The 24,354-nt window shown below is 40.9% G+C and overlaps 1 protein-coding gene across 1 annotated transcript in view; it reads right to left on the bottom strand.

Annotated features, from left to right (window-relative positions):
- PLXNB2 (plexin B2) overlaps positions 1 to 24,354 on the bottom strand; it is a 174,132-nt gene that overhangs the window by 109,758 nt on the left and 40,020 nt on the right. The window contains exon 2 of the mRNA XM_065743529.1: positions 5,410 to 5,478. Within this exon, the coding sequence (XP_065599601.1) occupies positions 5,410 to 5,411 (2 nt within the window). The 5' untranslated portion in view covers positions 5,412 to 5,478. The remainder of the gene's footprint in view (positions 1 to 5,409; positions 5,479 to 24,354) is intronic.

Raw genomic sequence — 24,354 nt, 5'->3', positions numbered from 1 at the left:
TTAATGCTGGAGCATCACATATCCCTTTAATCCCTGCCTACACATTTTAACATTTCAAACACAAGGTTATTTATAAATGAAAAGCCACCAGGGCTTTGGTGAGGTAAAGTGGTTTATTGGGGACTGAAAATGGGGAGGGGTCTGGGAGGGTGAGTCATCATTTTCTGGTTTTAATCCTTCGCTCCTCCTCTGGCTTTGTTATTAGCAGCAGCACTTACTCTGAGCAGGGCAAGAGAGCAAAGAAGCCCTCTGAATGCAAAAGTAGGACAACGCCGGCCACCAGTTCAGTCATGCAGTCCTGCTCCAGGCTGTGCCATCAGCCCTTTTTTTGTAGCCCAAGCTTCTCCCACCCTAAGTGCCAAACACCCCACCTAAAGCTTTTGTTTTGCTCCTACCTGCTCACAAAAGAGTGAGAACAGACAAGAACAAAGTAACCCTGTCTGCTGAATTCTGTGTTGTAAGCAGGGCCTGGCATTAATGCACTGAGTGGAGCAAGCAGGTTACAAAAAATGTTTGGAGGGACAACACAAGGCAGTGGAAAGCCAGCTCCAATCCAACTGAAACACTTGGAAACAAGTGCTGCATACTGAAAGAGGACACAGCAGTTGTTCCCAGTCCCCTCTCCCTTTCGGTTGCTGCTGAACACCATGGCAAAAATTTGTCCTCCAGCCCAGTTATACCATTCAGCTGAGGCTGGAACAAAAGGAGAAAGAGCCATGGCAGAAATAACAAGGTAACCTGCAATCCTAACGGAAGCAGCAGCGGGACACAAAAACCTTAATGCCATCACATGCAAATTTTATTTGCACTTTGAGAACCCTCTTGCTCTCTAAACACTCCTCCAAAAATAAATTCATTAGACTGACCATCCCAAACCCCTCTGTACCTCAAGTGTTTTGCAGTTCCACTGAGAACTGTACAACCTCTTGCCTTAAGCCCAGAGCTCTGAGCAGTGCAGGGGCCTAAGCAACCTGGCAACATGCAGTATCCAGCTCCAGAATTTCTAGGGGTGATCAAGTATGGAAAAAACACATCTCTCGGGTTCAGCTTCCAGATCCACGTGTCGATACCAAAATATGCGCATTCAGATTCAGAAGTGTGAATATTAAGGGGCCCCAACTATAATTTAGGATAACTACAAGAATATGCAGAACCTCTGAGAACTGGACTAGTTATGTGGGTAAATTAAGTAGGCAACAACTGTGAAAACATGAAATGATGTTGGACATTATTTCAACTTCCTGGGCTAGAAATTGACATAATTTTTACTTACCTGACAGATACGTCACAAGAATTAGCTAATACTGACACACGGTGCTCTTAAAAAAGACACTTTAAAGGTGTCTTTAAAGTGCTTTGCCAAGTATTAACTAAGCAAGGGTCATTTTGCACTTAAAAAAAAAAAAAGCTAGTATTTTGGAGTTGAACTTGTTTCCATCCCTCTCCTAAAATAGTAAAGAATCTACTGTTTGTTTTTCTACATATTCCCTGGGAGATAATTTTGGAGAATCAGAGGCGTGAGAAGTTGTCTGCATTTTGTTGCAGGAATCTGTTTTATTATGGGTCTCACAGCCAGACCCACAGCCTGAGCTCAAATGTTCCTGAACAACAGGAGAAGGGGAACTCCCCGTAACGAACACCTCCTTTATAGCTCACCTACTGGTATTTCCTACAGCACAGGTCACAAGGACACATATGAGAAGTTCACAACACACTGCAGGTATTCAAGCACTGCAATTACTGGTAAAGCATAGCCTCATTTCTCCATAGAGGGAAAGTGTCAACATACGGGCAAAACAGTATTCCAATTTCATCTGTAGCCAGTGACATGAAGCATGCCCAAAGCCACGTGTTTCTTTCGTTCCATGGGTCACCTGTGTACGTTTCTGCTAAAGACAGTGAACAGAGGCTTGCTGCCAGAGCTGCCTTACTCCCAGCCTCCCTGTGCTTGATAATGAGGGCAGGACATCCTCCCTGGGCGCCCTTGTTACAAAGATCTAGGAGCAAAGGTGTGACATTTGGCCTTAAATAGCCCACTGAATATAAACCCATATTAGAGGGAAATAAAAGACTGTACTTGATAGCACATGGAAAAGTAGAAACATAAATCTCCAAATGTGCTGTTCCACACACTCCAGAGAGATCATTATACAGGGCTTTCCTGCTGCTGATGGTTCCAGCCTGACCTGGTGTCACAGGCTACGAGTGGTGGCAGCACTGGGAGATCCTCTCTCCTTCATCCTCAGTAATTTCTTTACTGTCAGCCAGTCAACACAAAGACAGAGAAAGAAAAAGCACAGGCAACAGGTACTGGGATAGATATCAGAAGGCAAAACCACGAAGATAGGTGTAAATCCTGTGTACTTCCCTCAAACTCTGTTCAGAGACTTGGGTTTTGGGGTGACACCAGCAAAACTTCTATGAGATCGCTTTGCAACATGCACATCTCATTCCCATTTGCTGCCCACCACACACAGGAGATACCAAACAATTGTTACCCAGCACTTCAGTAGCTTCCTTCCCATGGATCTACAAAGGGGTCATTCAGGTGATTCCTGGGGCTCAGCCTGGTTGAGGTGACTCAAATTTTGCTGCTTAAAAGAACTTAGGAATGTCCTAGCAGCAAAGCCAAACTCTAAAAGCAGGAAATTACTAGAAGTTCCTTACGTGAACCCTTTATGATAGTCCCTACGGTGAGAGGCTTTTTGCACAGCTCCCCTGCCTCATTTCATGCACAATACAGACATTACTTAATGAACTAGTAACTCCTCAATATTTATTTTTCTCCTCATTATCCAGCGTGGCTCTATGCCTTATTTACCATGCTATCCAAAGGCTGCCTAGAATTATTTAGTTTTCATGATATAGCAGCCAAGTTCTTATGAACAACAATTAGTTTTACAATCCCCAGCTGGATCCCAAAATGAAGGTGAACATTTGGGGGACGGTCATTCTTTTTAAGCAACCATTTTATAAACAAATTAGCCTAAAAGCATCTCCAGAAAGAGCCTGCCTGCCAGCAAGCAGAGCTTAGTGCGAGCACAGGACACAACGTGGTCCTCGCCCTTCAGAAGTGTGTTGGAACCAGGCTATTTCTGGTGCTGGTGCACATACTTTGCATAGTAACTACCATTGAGAATGGAGAACAAAACACTCTCAATATTACATTAAAGACTTACTCCATATTACTTTATTACTTATTCCAAGAATCTCAGACATGCAGCAAGAAGCTAATTTTGGTATCTAATGAGGGCTGGGTGTTCTACCCCCACCCTGTGCATCCTCCTTCCTGTGCTCTACCTGACGGTGCCTGCTCCCAGCTGCCTAACATGCACCACTTCCTTCTACTTTCATTCATTACCTCAAAGTTATTATGATGTCTTATCAGCATAATGTGATACAGTTATCAGCTTATCATCCCCTCAGAAGTCCATTATGCATTTTTCCCAGCCTTTCCTTACTACTTAAAACAACAACAAAATCATCACTTTTTAACTTCTCTCTACTCTTTACCAGGTGAAGAAGCAAAGCAAAACAACATTTTCAAGATTCCTCCAGTATCTCAGCTTTTTTTGGAAAGTTTTTTTTGGAAAAGAATGGGGAAGATACTGTTTCCAAAATATTATTCCACTTTTTGGCTTTATGGGTAATCAAAGCCCACATCTTGCCAGCTATTCTGCTAAATGTACTTCAAATCCGAGTTCAAGATTTCATTTTCAACAGCCAATTGACATTTGAAAATGATTTGAGTTCAGAAGGATAAAACTCTAATTTTCATGTCTGATAGTTGCAATAGTCAGATCAAATAGAAGTTCTTCGGTTAGAAACTCAGTCTATGCTTCTACAAAATTAAAATACCAGAAAAATAAGATCTACTGGAGATCACGTCTATTTTTACACCAAGGAGCAAATATTCAATTCTCTGCATGGATTGGTTTATTCCTCTGCTGGATTCATGGCCAGGCAGTAATCACAACATCTACATTGTCTATTACTACTGAACTATCTGAATCAACTTTAGTTCACATATTTGTTTTCATATATGCCCATATATGAAACAATATTTTCATGGAGCAGTTCTGTTTAGAATTCAGTTTACACTGAAATGGCTCTCTCCTGCTGAATAAGCATTTAAAAAAACAGAAATAAGTCAGCTAGTCTGCCAATTCCTAGCTGAGGTACACTGTTGTCAAATTGCAGGATCTTTACTTCAGACAACCCAGAATCAGTAGACAACTCTACAAAACGGATGGCATTTTGCTACGTTCCTGTAGCAACACACTGTGCCAGTACTATTGGTCAGTCAGGAATTTTAGAAGAAAAGTTTACAAAAACCCAAAGCCTGAAATTAAAACTGTTTCAGCATGTTAGACATCTAAGTCAAGATCATCTTGTTTGACATCTAAGTCATGAATTCTGTACTTTATCCAGCACTTGGAAAGACTTAGTTGACTGTTTCCAAACTCATCAGGCAAGCTCTGGGAAATGGAAGGTGAGATCGTGGGAAAAATGTAAAGCAAAAAAAAAAAAAAAAAAAAAAAAACAGGAACAAATCTGTGGCAGCTAAAAGTTTATGACTATCCTTACTCTGCACACCAGAGACACTAGAAGCCTCCCAGGGTATGACTTCCAGAGACAGGTCTTTGCTTTGCACACAAATACACATGTACGTATGCCCACACACAGTTACAGAGCTCAGATTATTACAAAATACAGTTAGTGAAAGCAGTGGCTTTAAGAAAAATAATGGAGCAAAGTAACAGTTTCAAAAGGGTCTAGAAAATGAACCAAAGCTCTTATTGTTAGAGAACTATTGACTCCAGGTTTGAAAAAGTGACCTCAAGTGAGCAATGATGCACTTAGCCTGGAACTTGCAGCTGCTGTATTTCATCCCAAATTGAATTGCCAATCCACAGTGCAATCTTCTACTATCAGCTCACATATCTGGGGCAAGTACACAGAAAAATACTGTATAGTGGATACATTATTCCAAGTTAGACTAAATTCTTCTGGAAATGGAAAATGTGCTTGTGTTACAGAACTTAAGAACCCCTTTGAGGTTGTGGGTTTTTTTTCCCTTCCTTTTTTTTTTTTCTTCTTCTAAGGGCATTTAGTGACAACTTCATGTTGACATTTTTCCTTCAAGCAGTTCATAAGCATGCAAATATCTTTGGACATGGCCCAGTTAATGGCATTTAGGTACACCTTGCCTACAGACTCATATTTAAAAACACAAAATCACTTTATACTTAATACAGACGTACAATGTTCAGATCCACCACTCTCATAACAAGGGAAGTATTACTTTAAAGTGGTATTTTAAGGTAAATCAGATTGACAATTACAAAAGCATCAATATCAATGTCTTGCAAATAAATAATTGGTGCCTACATGCTATGAGATACTTACATTCACTTTTCAACTATGTGTTCTTCACTACAGTCAGGTTATTTTCCAGGACAGTGTTTAATCTTCTTACTAAATAAAAATAAAAATAAAAATAAGACAGCGATTAAAACAATATCCATGTTCATTAAACAATGCTCAATCATCTTAAATTTATTAACTTTGAAATATTGATTTAAGATCATCTATAGTGTTCCATAAACTTATAATTTGTTTATACATAGTCAATTTTATTACATTTTAAACACAGTTTTAGTGCACCATAACTTTCAATCCTGAGGCTAAATGGGGTAATGTTCTGCATTTCAGTAGCTACTGAGATTATAAATCAGATGGACAGTTGCTCACAAATGTACAACTAATTACTACAGAACTGAGAGCTCGGCTGATATATTACCAGAAAGAATGCCTGGCATTACAGATGGGGTATTGTATGACTTGGCACTTTTCTAGTGAGAGCTTGAACATGCTCTTATCAATGGCAGCACTCAGCACCTCCCACGATCAAACATTTAAGAATGGAAGAGAAACAGTGCCTGTTCCTCTAGGGAAGAATAAAATACCATCTGATACCATTTAACATTACTGTATATGCCAAAAAGTGATTAAAAAAAGTATTCATCTGGACTGTTGAGCTTGAATATGAAGATGACAATTGTCCTCAAAAATTACCCTCATCAATCCATGTAATGAGTGCTGAATGCCCCAACCTGGTTCTTACATATAGATATTTATCAGTACATTTTTATAAAGAACATGATGTCCATTCAAGCAGCTCACAGTAAATGCTGACACTATAAATGATCATCAAATGGAAGTCCGAGCATGAAGCAAAGATCCAAACATGCCGCAAAATCCACCACCTCATCTCCAAGCCATCTCATCTCAGTGCCAGCTGAAGCTGACTTTGAGACTTTCCTGACACTGGCTCCCTGGGGAGGCAGGAAATAAACCTCAGCAGGACTTTTATTTTCCTCTTCAAGTGCCTTGAGGCTGCCCAGTACTGAAGCGTGCTTATTTCATTAATATTCAATGGGACTTAATTTCTTGTTTGCATTCTCCATATCTAGTTGCTGTGGTAACACATTCTTTAGGACTCCATATATTCATCTCCTCCTGACAATACAAATTGCTTGGAAGCAGCCGAGGTCCCACTGAAAAGCAGTCTGAGAAACCTGCACACTCACAAGGATACTCAACAAAACTGTGAGATGTAAAGCATGCTGTTAGCTTCAATATTTGTGTGTTCCATTAGAAGTGTTTTCCACCCCAGGAGGCTGAGTGGCTGTGCTAGGAAGAAAGGGCTGGGGCAGGTATGCAAAATAGAGCCAAGTGGAACAAGGATAGTGGTCAGATAGATGCAGAGAGAAGGTGAAGGAATCTTCTACCAGAAGCTTGAGGTGAAGATGGAAAAGAAAAGAGCAGCAGGATGAAGGGAAGATTTCAGGTCAGGATTTCTCTTTTTTTATAAAGAAGGGAAGAGACAGACATCGGAGAACAGCAGAGTGAGGTATTTGGACATCACTAGGTGACAGGACCTAAATGTAAAGAGGAGGTTTGGTTTGGACCTTAGAGACAACACAGGAAGGGAGACTTAAGTAAAGTAGTCAACACGTGAGACAGACAAGAGTTCTGGATTTAAGACAAAGGGAAAGACATTTCTTTCCATGCCTTACTAACAAAGAAAAAAAAAATCTGGTTCAACATATGCACGGAAAAGAAAAGAAAATACAGAAGTAAAAGGAAGAGCGAGGGGTATGAAAGAGCATGACCTTTTCAACAACTGTCGAGAAGGAAGGAGGTGGAGGTAAGTCAACAAGGAAACAAGATTTCATGCAGCTGGGAAGTTCTCTTTGTACATCTCTTTGTATCTCTCTCCTTTAGAAGTTTGTTTTGCAAGCATTATTGAATAGTGATGTAGGTATTTCTTGAACAGTTGGCTCACATCTCAGCTTTGCAGTTGCAACAACTGAAGTGCCTGTAAATTGAAATTTGGCTGAGCTTGGAAAAGGAATCAGACCCTGAGCTTTCACAGTTGTGTCCAGCCAGTTATACCTCCAGTAACAAAGTGCATATCCTCCTAAACTTCATTTATTGGGAAAACAGGCTGAACCACAACTTAGGAACTGGAAGAGAGCAATGAGACTGTGTATGCGTCAGTTCTCACATGTGTACACTTAACATTTTAGTCTACGGTTGGTAACTAGCTGTGCCAGAGAATGATGCCACCCAACTGTACTCAGTTTTCTACTCTCTAACATACAGATCCCTTTTCATAATAGACCTGGGACACAAGCCAGGAATCTTACTCACTGTCTCCCTACTTATTCAAACTGAGTCATCAGATCTTCCAGGTTGCTCTGCTCTTAGCCGGCACGCTGCTTTGGCTAGGTTTGGATGGACGTCAATGGTACCATCTGCCATAAGGCTTCCTGATTTTGTTTAGCGTTTTCCTTTTAACTTCTGCTTGTAGCACAGCAGCTCTTTTTCAGTATCTTATACTGAGCACATTGCCACTGCAAGGAATGCATCTACCATGGCATGAATTGGCCAGCTAGCCAGTCCAAAGTGAGTGCCTGAATTACAGGAATTAAAATACACATTCATAACAGAGATCTTCAAAGCTGGAAATTCTTGCAGGCTGACTGAAAGTCAAAAGTATCTAGATGACATAGTGAGGTTTTCTTTAAAGCTGACAGGAACCAGGAGCACAAACAGAGCAAGTGTGGTGTGAAGAAATGCTCACACAAGCTAACTTCAGTCTAACAAGGTTGATCTTCACTGAACAGCACAGAATGAAAGGGATCTCAGGGGGGCATCTTGTACTTTCTCTCTGCTCTGGCTCAAGAAAAAGGGTTTTGCTATGGATCATCTTCTAGAGGAGGAATCAGTCTTTGAACTGCTCATTGGAGCATCCTCTCCCTTCGTAACCCCTGAGGAGAGTAGGGAGATGAGTGCCATTAGACCACATTTAGCTCTTATCCTGTTCCATTCCAATCTGAATGCATTTAATTGCTCCTACCTTCTCACACGACACAATTCTTGACTTTCAAATCAAAAGACAAAGGAACAAAGAACACCACAGACACATAACACAGCTAAGATTATCAGGACATGTAAAAAAGCCAGCACAGCTGCATTAAAACTTCCTATCCTGCAAGCACCCTCTTTCTTGTCTTGCAACTGTGTCCTTCTATCTGGGTTGAAAGTCATAGGTACTGTCACTTCAAAAACCTGGTTAGCTCAGGTTGAATAGTTGTGTTTACATTTTGAGTGCAGTTCCAATGCTGCATTTCCTGGAGGGATGATGGCTTTCTGAACACTGGAAGGAAGAAGTGAAGCACTCATCTGATTGAGCAGCTAGTGCTGTTATAAGTAAAAATGTTTTAAGTGATATTTTTTGCCTTTTTGCTTCCAGAGCTTTGGGGAAAAAAAAAAAAAAAAAAAAGAAAAGAAAAAGATAATCCAAATTTCTCTGAGGGAGTTTTTTGTTGGTTTGTTAGAAAGGGCACACACGGGGTCAGGGACAGAAAGTTGTGCTATCCGGTTCCCAGACACAGGCCTTGCTCCCTTGAGCTTCAGTTATACATAACATATTGAGTAAATGCTTTTCATATAGACATTTATACACCCACGGGATATTTATTTGGCTGTTTAGCTAACAAGCATGGTGCACTCGATAGTTCTGAGCACATAGGATAACACTTCCAGTGTTTCTGTTTTGAGCTTAATTTTGAAAATGGATCTTCACGTTTCATTTTGTCACAACACTAATATCATATCCATATGGAAACAGGATTTAGAATTTACTATTAAAATCTTTAGGCTGTTATTAAATGTCAGCTTAAGACCCCAAACATTAAAGTATATTTACATCACTAATTAACTAACTATAATTATAACTAATAATTATTATGCTACAATGCTCAGCTAATTCTTCATCTCTCCTTACTTCACTACCTACTTTTTCTTGTTCCTGGTCATTCTCTTCCTGCCTTCTACAAGTCTTTGTCCTCAGAGACACTGGCTCCACTTCCAGCATAAAATCTCCAAAGGCATTACTGACTTCCTTTCTATCTCTTCCACTTGGCTACGTAAGGTTCAGTATCATCATTTTCTTGAAGCTGCTCCACATAGCTCTGCCTTCAGTATGCTTATACATTATATGGTTTAAACTCTTTCGCTTTGGTTTTCAGTCAGTCTCACATCCTTTTGTCCAGAAACGTGCTAGGAAAAGGCCCTGATCTCCTCTGCAAAAATTCTCAGAATATTAACATGATGATGGAAGTGTTTAATATTGCTGGATGTACCTCAAAAGAACCACCACTTTCACTCAGCCCTTTCATTTTTTTTCTTCCCGTAGTTCGCAGGGAATAAAAAAGAAAAAGAAAAAAGAAAAGAAAAAAGCACACATACGCACATGCTGGAGTTTTATGTTCTTAAAATTTAAGTTAAAAGCCTCAGATCAAAATCTGAGTTTTACAGATATAAGAACAAAGATCAGCATAACTCAATACTGAAAACCAAGAATTTGTGCTCCTTTAGCTTTTTTGAATATCCTTCACTTTAGTATAAGGAGACTAAATACCTCATGTCTTCATAGACTTCTCCGCAGAGACTTTTTGACTACAGAATTAAACACACTAGTCACTTTCCCTGTTGTCCCTTCTGACCAGACTAGAAAGCCCACCTGTACCACAAACAGTATTTCACTGCAAAGATCAAATATCAAGAACATTATCCCAAGAATGGGTTGATCTCCGGTAACACATATTAGGGCCAAGAACTGAAGCAAGTACCAGTGAAGGAGTGGTGAGGTGTATGCTTTCCAGCCTCTTCAGATTGTTATTTATTAAAACCTTACAACTGATACTGGACAAAATTATACCCTGCCTTATTACTCACAAAGGGGAAGAATCACTTCAACCAGTGTGGAGTCAGCACCTAATGGCGATCCACCAGAACCTGATACTCATCAAGTGGTTTGGTCCCTTGGATAAGGATTTCATCCAATGCACAGAAACAGGGAAGCAATTTCAGTTTCTCAAAAGCTATTTAAGAAATTCTTAAACCTCAAACCTCAACTTCTTCATCTTCCAACAGTATATTTAGCTCGGTAACATCACAAGAATAAGGATACCACAAATAGTAGAAATAACTTATAAGCCCAAAAAGCTATTTTAGAAAGATCCTCAGCTGTGAGGCATAAACAAGATGCCTGGTAGTGAGATGTAATTAAAAAAAAAGGAAAAAAGGCACATATTTAGGATGACTGGTGTAATTCACTTGTGCTTTTTTTAGTTGCAAATAATCCTGTTGTCCTAAAATGATACCATAAAAAGCATGCTAAACAGTAATGTCAGCTATATGAACTATTTGATTTATTTGAAGGTAACAGGAGATATTTTTAACACAGTAACGGCTGTTTATTTTTTTCATCGTGAAAAAGAAACTTAGCAAATCTGATGAACTCCAAGCTGTGTATAGTTTAAACATACCTGCACTGACTCTGGCTAGTCTATGTGACAGGTTCAACATTGTGTGCAAGCCAGAGAACCTACATGTTAGACAGATCAATACAGGTTAGAGACATTCATGCTTTAAGGCTGATTTTTTTCTTCTTGTTCTTTATACTCTCCAACTTGTGTACTGTGGAATAAAAATGATACAAAATCATAAACAGTACAGTCTATGTCCTTGACTTTTCAATACCATTTGGCAAACTGTTGCAAAATGAATACCATGAGAAGCAACTTTATATCCCTGGACAGGATGTTTACACTGTCTGGTGTCAACATCTAATCAAACCTGTTAATTTCTCTGCTCTCAGTACAGCCAAAAGAAAAAAACAGGTCTTTCCAGAAGGCAGTGGAAAGTGGGCTTCTTTCTCTTACTATTGGCTAGAGAAGCATCCCAGGTGCTCGCATTAGGAATCTAGTCACGTTAGAAATTTGTTGAAGTGAATATCCTCTCTATGTAACAGAATAATGACTTGTTAATTTTGTGGCCTCTGGCTTAAAAAACAATAATTAAAAACTCATGAAAAAATAATCAATGTCTTTTCTCTGATAAACTCTGCACAAACAGAGACAGTAAAGATTCTCTTTGGTTGCTTCACAGGGCTTTTTTCAGTTCTTAAGATAACTACATACAGACTTCCAACAGTCTTCTTCTCCTTAGCCTTTCTTCGAGTGATCTGCTTTCTCCACGTCTGTCAGGAAACCAGAATGGATTTATCTGAAAGTTCCTGAGACTGGCTTTTCATTTATAGCTCATACCAAGCAATATAGTCTGCCTGAGAGCAGGAATCAAACCCCTAACTCTTAAGTAAACCCTTGCCACGGGCCTCTTATTCTAGGTGAAGGTTATAATCACCACATAGTTTATAAAACGTGCACTAATCTGAAGACCAAAGGTGAAATCCCACGGTCACTGAAGCAAGTGAAAATTCCTGTAAGGTCAGAATTCCTGTCCAGATTACCTCATGCATGTGTGTGTGCACATGTAAGCTTTAGTTAAGTTCACGTCATTTCACACAGAAAAAGGCTACAGATGCAACCCACATACTCTCATGCTAAAGACAGGAACCACTTTCTCTTTCCCTGTCACCCAGTGGATTTAGCTATAGTCTTGTTCAGCTGAAACATATTTCTGTGCATCTGTCCTTGAAGAGAACACTATGCTCCAGGTCCCAGACAGGTGAGCTGTTATCGTCCAAGGGGCGCAGTATAAAAAAGTTCAAACCCTTCTAGTGCTTACTGTCGCTTATGTGTCTGGTTTTAGATGCCACTGTTTTCCATACATGTGGACACAATTGCTGTCAGCCCATGGGGCCAAGGCTCAGCACCCTGAGCAGGCTGCCAGCGCAGGGCCTGTGTGCGCAGCCTTCCCACTCACACTGAGGTTCTCCTATCAACACAAGGTTCTCCTGAGGTCACTAATGTCACCTAGAGCAGATGATCACTAAGTCCCAGCAGAGCAAAGTTCACTGTTAGTTTTCCAGGAATTCAACATAACACTGGCATGGATACACGCTCAGAATTTCCCAATGCTTATAAGCTTAGTTTTCCCTTCACTTTGCTACTCCCCCAAAATCCTAAAATGATACTGCTGTTCTCCTCTGTTCTCAATTCTCTGATAATTCTTTTATTTTCTTTTTCCTCTTTGGGCAGGGAAAAGAAGAGGTAGAGAGAGGAGTATTGAAAAATGAAGCAGATTGCCATCTATTTTTGTGCTGTTTGTAAAGAACATTAAAAACACAGAGCAGTTAATGGACTGGCTTGCATTCCCCTACGTTGCTGAAGATCTGAAATAGCTCGATCATTTCAAAATAGCAGTATTTCACTGACAAGAATTATCAGGAATTTCATGATATTCAAGTCGTGCACAGATTTACAGGTAGCTCTGCTCTTTCCATAAAATACTCTACAGCTGCTGCTCTGGCTTAAAACAACCCCAGCAACAATTTCCCCCCCAGCCTCTCCTTCACCAAACACAGCTGTTAACTGCAAACTGCAGAACACAAAAAAATCACCCAAATTGCCCAATGATCATTACTGTTCAATCAAGGTAAATTGTGAGACATTCACGGACGCTGCATCATAGCCTCCCACCTCAGAGAAGAAAATCAGTGTCTGTGGTATTACATCCACACTTCGTCTTCGTGGAGTAGAAGACATTCCAGAGGCAGTTTTATTTCTCAGAGCACTGATTTTCTATTGATCTGCTCTGGCCTGGATTTGAAATAGGATACTGCATGAAATTGGATCCTGGGAGCCTCAAACAAGCCCAGGCTTGCAGAGCAGGTTAAACAAAAGGAAAAAGAAGATTTTTTAAACACACGGTGGGAGTAAAACTAATTTTAAAATGCCCTCAATTTCTCTCGAATGGAAGTAATATATTACATCTATAAAGTCTTTTATGTAAAGCTCTTGAAATTCTTTATTACTTATACAATGCCATTGGTGCACACCTCGCTTTAGAAATACACGTTTTAATAGTCAACCAAAGGGATCCAAAGCACTAAGGTAATTAAGACTGTTTTAAAATTGGCTTCACTAGCAGACTTCTACCTTTCTCTGTTCAACTGACAGTTCTGCCCCAGTCCTGCAGCCTCTTAATCACACAGTCAGTGGAGGGACTTGTACAAGAATTTGAAGGTTTACTCCCTAAATTATGAAACACAGCCTGGCTCATTGGAAAATAAACTGGCATGACACTGGGAGAGTTAAGAGGAGGAGAAAAAAATGTTAAGTGAAAAAGGTAGGCGAAAAGAAGAAAAAAATGTTAATAAGGAACATGACACGGATGAGAAAGAATAAGTGACATGAGGCAAAAGCAGCAAAGAACAGTGGAAATAAAAAGGAAAGGCCTAAAAGGATGGAGAGTCCAACCTGAGCACTGCAGGGCTTTGGCTGGCATGGTGAGCAAGGCAGGCCTTTGCCAGAGCCACAACAAAAGGACTGATGAAATTTTTAGGTGTCTCCTTGACTTCATTCCTCTTGGAATAGCATGCTGCATTGCACCGTTTATATCTTTTGTTTCCTTTCAAAAGCACAAAAAAAAAAAAAAAAAAAGAAAAGAAATTGTCACAAAACCTGCTTTGAAACTTAATGAAAACTTCACCTTTCCCATTAAGAAAGAAGGAGAAATGTGAGGAATGTGTAAAACACAGAACCTTCTCATTAATATAACACTAGCCTCTTGCCAGCCAGATCAGAAAGCATGAGAACAATCCAGGTTTAAATACCAGGGATGTCTCATTTGTCCATCAAAATGAAGGAACAAAGTAACACTGCCTAATTATCAGCATTACAAGAACACTGCCCTCCTTCAAATCAAGCACAAGGGCTCTTCTCCACCTTCAGAGCCTCTCAGGGAATCAGACAGCTACTTCTGAGCCCCCCTGCTTCCTCCCTCAGCTCTCTTCCTGATCTGGTGGCCTTCAGAGCTGGGAACCAGACCCCCTGCCTTGATTCCCATCATCTGCACTTATTTAAGTCAGCAAGCCAGGCCAGCTGTCCTCCTGCATCCGCAAGAAGCGCATACGCTCTGTTACTGTTCTGATCTTAAAGAAAATAAACATGAAAATAAGGGGTTCAGTAGAGCTCTGCCTGCCTGGCTACAGCTTTCTCCCTACACAGCAAGCTTAACCTACCTGGCTTTGAGGAAACCTTTCCAGCTCCTGTCTCCAAGGTGCTGTGCCAGGGCAGATGCCAGGCTCCCCGGGGACATCTAGCCTGCAGAGCTGCAGTTTGCTCCTGTGCAAATAGCTCCAAGGGATTTCTGGACTTGAGGAAGAGGGTAAGCTTGCTGTTTCTACTTCACTACGAAAGATACATTCTTACTTTTTTTTTTTTTTTCCTAAAGGAAACCATTCCAAACTGAGATATATGAGCTGAGACTGATACTGCCATATCTCACGGAACAAGTCACAGAGGGCTCTGCAAGCACAGACTGCAAACACTGATTTCATCCCCTCCCCCTGCAAGACCTTAACTTGCCTAGTGCTCCTGAGCACAACCAATGACTCTGAAGAACAAACGGGCTTGCAGAGTGTCAATGCAGGTCAGCTGCCAGCACACAGGGAATAGCAAAGCAAGCAGCCAGCTGATGTGATGGCTCAACTCACCAATTGCAGTCATTTCCAGGCTAATAATCTGCTCCTCATTTACAGAACTTCTTCCAGGTTTACAGGAAAGAGCACAGACTACAGGAAAAAGTGTTGCTTGCTGTATCCAAGCACTTTTTCAACAAACTGAGGAAACCATGTTTGGTTCCACATGAAGGGAAAGACAGTATTTATAAAGGAAGTTCCCACACTTCCTGTTCAAACAAATCATTCCTTGCTGTTTTTGCAATTACAGCCCTACCGTAAAGAGAAGGGGGAAAAAAAGAATCAGACGTTATATTGTTTCCTTTTAAAGTCACTTATCTATGAAAAAGCAGCTCCCAGTTTGGAAAGAGTTAAGCACGTGGGATAAACTGTCAAATTTTCAGTAACTAATTTACTCTTCCTGTAGGCCTGGAGGAAATCCACAGTGGCCACAAATATTCCTCACCCCTTTCAATACAACTTTTTGTGAAATGAATTTTAATGGCCAACCAAAGGGATCCAAACCACAGATGTAATTAAAGCTGTTGAAACTGGCTCCACGAAGTGCTGAGAACTTCCCTGAAACCCCTTGTGGGGCCGTCTGGAAGCTCTCACCAGGCGGCTCCCTCCTTACCACTGCCACCATCATCACTATGACACACCAGGAGCTCTCTTCTTTTTTGGTGTGTGCTTCCCTCCACACCAACACTGGAAGAGGAACCTTTCTCAGTAGCATCCATGGCTTGCCATGCCACCCTGCAGAACAGAATCTGGGGCTGACATCAAGTTGAACATGAGCCAGGAGTGTACCCTGGCAGCCCAAAGAGACAGCTGTACACAAGGGGAGCGGAGGGGCAGCAATGATCTCTGCTCTCTGGTGACAGTGGTGGGACCTGACAGAAAGGCATGGACCTATGTCAGGGGAGGGTCAGGCAGGACATCAGGAAAAGGTTCTTCAGCAGTGGGTGGCTGAACTCTGGAACAGCCTCCGAGGGCAGTCTGGAGCTCAAGAAGCAATGACAATGCCCTCAATCAAGGACAATGCCCTCAGACAGAGGGTTTGAATTTCAGGAAGTCCTGTGTAGAGCCAGAGTTTGTCTCCTTGGGCCAGCAGGAAGAGGCTGAAGGTTGGCTCCACCTTTGCTGCTAGTGACCTGTCCAGGCCAGTGCTTGGATGTCTTTGGAGGTCCGTGTTGCTCTGGTGTTTAGAAGTACTCGCTCTCACACTCTGTCCATTACAGAGAAAGTTGTGGTGTCGCCGCTCAGCCACTGTGCTTGTTTGTAATGTTGCAGTGTTAACTTTCTCATCCACTGTAAAGCTATTTGACAAACATACACAGTGATTAAAGTTTTCAACACTAGTTGAAGCATAGGAAGTAGTGATATTTCTGACAATTCATGGTAAATCAGCTTCCTATTTAAAGTGACAAACCTTAATTTCTTCTGCTGTGACTCAAAGTGGTAGTTTGCTTGAAAGGTCAGTGGCCACCTGGTATTGAAGCCTTTATTACAACCATACCCAACATATTCCTCAACTCCTATCCAGAGGGCAGAGGATGGAAAATAAGACCAGTGTGACTCGCTGAAAATAACTCTTGAGATAAAAGTTTTGATTGCTTTGGCACTAGCATCTCCCTCTTTCTTCCAGAATCACAGTGAGGTGTGAAAGGCTTAGGGAACTCCCTGCCTCTACTTCATGGGTTATTTTTTTTTTTCATGTTTAATTTTTGATTAGAATACAATTGGATTTGGAATTAATTAACCTTTCATTTATTAATTTCACTTGATATCAGGTACAGAAAAATAGCTCCATGTTTTTGAAGTGAAATAATTCCTTGCTTTTGGTTTTGACAACCAGCAGCCCAGGAGAAGGGTAAAGAACTTCCCAATACAACTACATTTAACTTATGAATTAAAACCACTATAAATATTAAGATTAAAATCAATTCATTTATGCAAGCACTGATCTGTGTTACAGTGAAGGAAATTCATTGGCTAGTGAATAATTAATACAGCTTGCCATTTGTTTCACCTCATGTGCCAAGTAGCACAGAAGAAAAGTCATTAATACAAGTTGGTTGTAGAGCTCAAGTAGATCTTTATACATTTATAATCACAAAGTGGAAAGTTTGCAACGAGAAAAAAATCCTACAAAATTAGGTTTACAACAAATTTAAATCCACAATTTTGTCAATTTGGATGGAACAGCGACAGAGGAAAGGAAAAAAAAACAAACAAAACAAAACAGCAGAGCTGCATCTTATGCTTGTTAGCCAGAGGTATGGGACAAGACATGTTGTTAGAGACAAGAAGTAAGGTCCTACTCAGAAACCAACATCTTCAGACCCATGAGTGACACGCATGAAAGCAGCTGGCCCTACCGGCTTTCCATTCCTGGAAGCAAAAACATCACTGTTTGGCCAAATGCCTCTGTGTGCTTACTATGGAGGCATGCATTTTTCCAAACACACACATGCTTCCTCCTCTCTGACATTAAGAGCATCTTTCAAGTCTGACATTCCACAGGTCCCTTGGCAAAGTACTTTCATTCTCTAAAACAGTGGGCTTTGGTAAACAGCACATAGATTTCCTCGGGATCACCAAGACTACTCACCTCTTGTTAAGTGGCACTGCAGTGAAATAAGATGATGTCAACATCATCTTAAGAACAGTGTAAATGATTAACTGCTGTACAATTAAAAACTGCTTTAATTTACTGCATTTCTTAACTTGCGCTGGAATGAGTGAGAATCTCTTGGGTAAAACACAAGCAAGACATGTCATGTCACCTGTCTTATACTGCTCTGCTTTCATTCTACTTAACCATTTCTTTCCAACTAAACCTTTGTGTCATCTCAAAGGAAAAATGAGATTTGTATTTTTTTTCCATTTACAGAAGGGCTCAGAGATTTAAAAAGTAGAAGTATCAGGAGAATGCTTATCCCCTTTTAACCCTGAATCACAGTACAAAAGTTAAGAAATGAGGTAGGTGTTTTATCAAAGAGCTTCTCGCATGCTGTTACCAACTCCTTTGCTTGAGGCAACAGGGTAGCTATTTTTACACTGTGAAAACACTGACTTCGCACCACATTTCCTCTCCAAATGGGAGGCTGACCTGCTTCCCTCAACACACAAGATACCTCCTTCCTCCATTTCTTTCTATGCCCTTTACCCCTGTGCTTTTCCCCGCAGCCTTCTCTATGTCCAAGCTGGCTAAAACAGGATGTGCAGCCAGTAATGTTAGACTTGAACTTTCTACTTCCCGACACCAGCAAACTCAGAAAGCTAGACAAAACAAGCTGTCCCATTTCTAGACATTGTCTGTGCACTGGTTGTAGGACTGAAACCTTTTCCAGTCAGAGATGATAAATGATGTGACTCTATGATAAATGACGCAAACAAGACTTAGCCAACTGTGCTGCACAGGGCCTTTCTTTCCTGGGTCTGCCTTGTACACAGATAACATGTAGCCATGAAATTCATCTTTGCTTCTGAGGGCAACTGTGGGTCTGTATATCACAGTGATAAACTAAGCAGCCCATTCCAGAGTGATGCAAGTTTGGACATCTCCTCACTCCTGTCTCACCTATGACTTGACTTGAAAATACTTATTACCTTGAAAATGCAAATATCCTACCTGGGGTCCAAGAAGACTACCAGTTGCCTAGTATTGTCTTTTTATTTTTTGGCTGACAGCTCTGCCTCAGCTAATACCAAAGCAGTTACGTGTCTTACAGAAGCAGTTTGTTTGCTGCTGCCTACTGAGCTATCTTCACACCACAAGGCATGGAGTGGACACTCCTGGAGAATCATAGCTTCAGCTCACACTCATTGTGAGCTAAAGCCATCTGAAGGTGGTCATGGGCCAGCTGCTCTTGGTGGTCCCACAAGAGCAGGGGTGCCCTGCAGAATCAGATGATCTCCAGAGGTTCCTTCTAACATTCACCATTTTGTGATTCTCATAAAGGAGGTAAATCCTGAGAGGCAGATGGTTTTACTCCCCCCTTCTTCACAACCATATCACACCTTACAGAAAGGGAGTACTGTCATTTCACAGGAATTCACAGAGTGGGAAATACTTTGTAGGGTACTCTAAGTTTAGGATTTTCCATGCTGGAAATAACCTGGCTTCCTTATAGCATCCTTGCTTGCTGGGTCATAACAGTCTTCTTCACTTTCCAATTCTCTATCTCCCACCACATGCACTGCCACCAGCCCACTAGCACACATTTTAAATATATTTTATATGGAATACCAAACTGTCTTTTGGGCAAAAAATTGCACTTCGTTTCACAGTGTCCAATCCTGGGCATAGTGTTATTATCACAGGCAGTGTGAGCATACAGATACACTTCATATGCCCGTAAAGATTTTCCCCACTTTTACATGGCTAAAGTATTTATTGTCAACACAGTGAAGTAAGCATTCACAAAACAAGGCAGACAGTTAAAAAGCAGCATTAGTTCACTTGCTTTTGAGGAAGAAAAATGTTTTTTTGACAAAGATGTACCCTGCTCCACTGCATTCAGTGGTAGCTTCACAGCTTCCTGTAGGAAGTGTGAACTGGAAGTGAAGTCAGGAAGGCAATGAAAAGAAAAAATATTTATTTTGTAGCTTATGCTGAAAAAATGCTGCATGTATTATGTTTTGGAACATGCCTGCATAGCCTAAGATCATGTCCTGGCCAATTTTGATTGCTGGGTGTAGGCAGAAACCAAACTAATTAGAAACAAGTATTTTTGTCTCTAATTATGGAGCATTATAGTGCAGTGAGATCTGCCTTTTTATCCCTCTCTTTAAAGAAGCTGCAGTTTTGCTCAGTAGTTTCTTTCTGTAGAAATGCCACATTATGAAGCTGCTTATACTCCAGCCTTACTACATAATACAGCATCCCACTGCAAAGCTGTCTAACCGGCCACAGCTCTGCTCCTTTCACCTTTGAACTAAGGGAACAATGGGAAGCATTAATCCCCATTTTACAGAAGGCAATAACCATTTAAGCAGGTCGGGTACCTAATGGGCTGTCAGGCTCAGGCAGTCTATCCACTCGTCTTCCCAGCTCCAGAAGTGCCTAGGACCTGACTGACAGCCTCAGCAGCTGTGTACTTTGTCTTACTGCCAAAGCACTATGAAAGCCTGCACTTGTGGTGACTGAACTGCAAATGTAAGCTGGGATGGTATATTCTGATTTTAGTGAAGGAGAGAAGAAGAAAAAAAGCAGCTGTTAAAAGGTACACAAGGCCAGAGAAATATAGTTCGGGTGCTATTTGTTCCTGCATCACCGACACAGTTGGATCTAATAGAATATATGTATGCTGCCAGATGTCTGCATCATAGTTCTTGATATGAACCCCACTATGACTACATTAGCTGTAGAATACCTCATAGCAGGGATAACTATACTTACCATGCACAGACAGAGTGCAAGGCATGGTACCGTGCACATTTTCCAGCTCTTTTTCTGTGCCAAAGGGCTAGGGTTTCAAAAAGTCCAGCCTGGAAAGCAGACACATTCCTGCAGCTCCCAGCAATTTCTCAGAGGCGTGAGATGGGAGAGGGGCCTTTCCCTGCTCATTTAGACATGACCTGCTGTGCTGAGTTTCTTTTGAACAGTCTCATAAAACTGAAACATTTTTTTCTGAACAGATCACAGGTCACGTAGGCTTCCCAAGGGATATATTGGTTACAGATGTTTTCATGTAATAAAATATTCCACTCAACTGCAGTATTTGTAACTGATAATGCTAAAACTAAACTATCCTTGTCTAATGACTGTGTCCCCATACTCTTTACCATGGTCAACACTGGCTCATTTCTTACCATTTGACCAACATAATGTTTAATTTTTTTAGAACATCATGCCACAAAGACAGGTTTGCAACCACAATATGATGTTTGAACTCTTCAAATACATTTGAGCAATTCCTTTTTTGCTTATCTGTGGAGTAACTTGTACCTAAGTCTCAGAATTATCACACTGGTTTGCATCTTAAAGTTGTTTAATTTTTAAAAACACGATTAATTTTAATAACTCTCCAAGATTCACTCTTTAACTTGGAGTTACTAAAAAATTAAGTTTACTTGATTATCTGAATGGCACAGTGCTAACAACAAAATGTTCTGTCTGATTTCCCCCTTGCAGAGTTGCTAGAAAAGGTTGTTGTGAGGATGTTCCTACAATGATCATGTAGCTCAAAATAAAAGTGGAGTAAAAAAAAAAGGAAAAGGGTGAGAAGGAGACGATCATTTGTTTTCAACATATGCCTATAAAATCAGCTATAGACTTCCTTGAAAATGAAGTCTCCTCCATGAAAATAAATGTTCCTCAGACCAGGGGAGCTTTTGCAATGTACTGTGTCTCTATGAAAATTAACAACAGCATATTAATTTAAGAAACTACAGCAGTATACTCAAAACATTCATTCCTCTTTGCTCTCCATATTGCACCACCAGGATCTCACTGCTCAGACCACAGTTACCACCATTAGGAACAATGGAACAAAGTGACTCCTGATACGACATTACCTCTTCTGTGTTGATGCTTCACAGATAAATTCAACCTGTTTTAATTAAGTTCTAGAAGGACTGGAAATGTAATAGAAACAGAGCACTCTCTGAGGAGAGAGATGTAAGCTTCTGGAGCACAACTGGCCTTGTATCAAAAATAGAATCTGTCCATTTTGTCATTCCTTTCAAGACTCTGCTAGGTCACAACCCAGGTATTCACTACTTTAATGCTAATTTCCAATGTTTAACATCAATAAAACACTATTTCTCTCGGAGCTAACTGTAATCACCAACCTTGATATTCAGGTTTTTCAGCTATCAAATTTGAATGTATGCTTGTGCTTGTTAAAGAGATGTCATTTTGCATTCCTGCAGCAATGTTTTAAAGACTCACTAGGGAAAACAAATGGGAGATTACCCACAAAACCCCACACCCCAATTGAAAGGACAATTCAGTCTGCAGCCAATGACTCTAAAAAATGTTATTCAGATCAATGGAGATGCCTCCTGAACACAAGGGGGAATGCAACTTCAACATTTAGACAATATTTGGAAGAGCTTGACTGTGCATGGCTCTGAGTGTGCAACAGGAAAGCTGACATAGGGGGCATTCTTTCCATGTTCCTGCTATCGTACTTCCCATAGTCATGTCTGAATAGCTGTGTGGTTAACCTGGGGCTGATACAGTGGTTAAAACTGTCAGTGTATATGGGACATAATGCTGCCTCTCTGTCAGCCCAAGCACTTGGGTGTGAGCCATGCAGCAACAGAGCAACTCCAGGACAGGAACGAAGCTCTGCATTGTGACTCGTCACACTCTGAAAAAGAATGCAATCCAGTTCCCCAAAGCATCACACCCAAAAAACAGAAGCATAATCTGCTGGTATATATATTTATATTTACTGTTTCAGCATTTTCAGGGCAGTATGAGTAAGCAGCGAGAGCACTGGTTGCCGAACACCAGTGACTTGAAAACAACACAGCTAGTCTTTCAAACTCACATACTCCTTTTCTCTTCTTTTAAATGGCCTCCAGCTTGATAAACACCAGCAACAGACAGAAATAGCTCCTTTAAAACCCAGCTCCCTGCAGTTAGATCACTTGGGCCCACTAGCAGACCTGATCTTCCAGCACTGCCCCAGGAGGTATGATCTTGCAGGACATGGCCATCCACCTCTGGCTGCCACAGAGCCTGTGTCTGTTTTCCCTTTCTGCACTAGGCCTTGTTATTTTTGCTGGCTGACATTAAAAAAAAAAAACAAAAAAAAACCCACCCCATTCTGCTGACATTACTCCCTGGGCAGCAAATCAGTATTAATTTTAGTGTGCTCATCATGTGAATAGCAGCAAAAAGCACAAAGGCAACAGCCTTGGAGCCCATCTGCAGGTGGGGACGAAAGCAAAGCAAAACTCTTGAGATATTCTGCAGCTCCCGACACAGACACAAACTTACAGTTCTCAAGGTGGAAAAATAATATCCTGAATCTGCTTAGGGTATGTTTTGTGATATATCTTTGTCTTGCTCTGGTTGCTTAAGGACAGCACCCAGAAAGCACAGCTAACGAAGATTTGTAAGAGAGCCTGTTGCTCATATGTCTCCCTTCACAAGTGCCTTTATCAGCACAGTCAGTATACCCAGAACTGCACGCTGGCTACCCTCAATGTTTTACTTTTTAATAAATGTCTAATTAACTCATCCTTTATTTTAAATAATCCTATGCAGCAAAATGCTCCAATTAAAGATGGAATGTCTACTAATTTAAGCCCAAAGGTTCTGCTAAGGCAAGTTTCATGAATTCTAAAAATAGAAATGCATTCATAATTTTTTCCTCACTTTAATTAGGCTTTTTTGGGGCTTGAATTTAAATATCCCTCTGCAGCATCTTCAACTGCATTGCAGTAGGAGGAAATGCAAAGCACAAGAAACATAAGGTGGAAGATGACTTGTCTTTTTAGTTTGTCCACTCAAAGATGAGTGTAAAGTGAGAGCATGTGTCCCCCAAAGCAGAAGTACTGCAATTAAAGAGGAAAGATTTCAGAAAGATGCAGCTACCATGACTAAATGAAACTTCTGGTCGATTTGAGTATAGAGAGATCTTGGTCCTTGTCTAATTCATAGCCTTAAGTGACAAGGAAGAAAATAGCATTCTGGCAGTCAAGGTGAAGGTGATGTAACTAATGGTACAGTAGGCAGACTGAGGGTGAGAGCAAATCAGTTCGGAACGAACTGAAAATACATGCTATATAGGGCTCTTTGAACAACATTACTTACAAGAGTTACAGAATACAAGGTCATACTTCTTCACGTACAGGTTAAACTTGTAAGATGGTGAACTAATCTGGAAAGCGGCGACTTGAAGAATGACTTCAGGGCCATGGGGAGCTGCAACTAAAACTCCAGCAGTGATGCAGTGTCTGAGACAATTAATGAGATCTTTCAATACATGAGCTATGGAAGACACAAAGTAAAAAACGTAGTACTTCAGAGGAACATTACCAGGAACAGGGGAAGTCAAGGTTAACCAGGGCAACAAGGTAGCAAGAAAAACATCTTTAAGTGGTAGTCACGAAGCTGCTGCCTGCTTTGCCTATGCTCGAGCTGAGCTTCCTCTGACTTCTGGCAGAAGCAGCAATGGGAGGGGATGCAGGAACCAGCTCCTCCCGGCCCTGACTACACTCACTCTTCCCTCTTCCTCTGCTGGGGTTGCAAGCCCAGATTTTCTGCGTGAATCTATTTTACCCTCACCCCTGCAGTGGCAAACATTCGGCTTCTCTTATATGACTGAGAAGCCCGGGGCTGCTTTTGTCACTTCATTCAGCAGCACTGAAATGATTACAAGCATCCA

This window comes from Cyrtonyx montezumae, unplaced genomic scaffold, assembly GCF_038088225.1.
Source record: "Cyrtonyx montezumae isolate F1298 unplaced genomic scaffold, pur_monq_1.0 scaffold_3, whole genome shotgun sequence".
NCBI classification, from domain to species: domain Eukaryota; kingdom Metazoa; phylum Chordata; class Aves; order Galliformes; family Odontophoridae; genus Cyrtonyx; species Cyrtonyx montezumae.
Note: the sequence above shows the minus strand (reverse complement) of the source record. Positions and strands in the feature narration are given on the sequence as shown.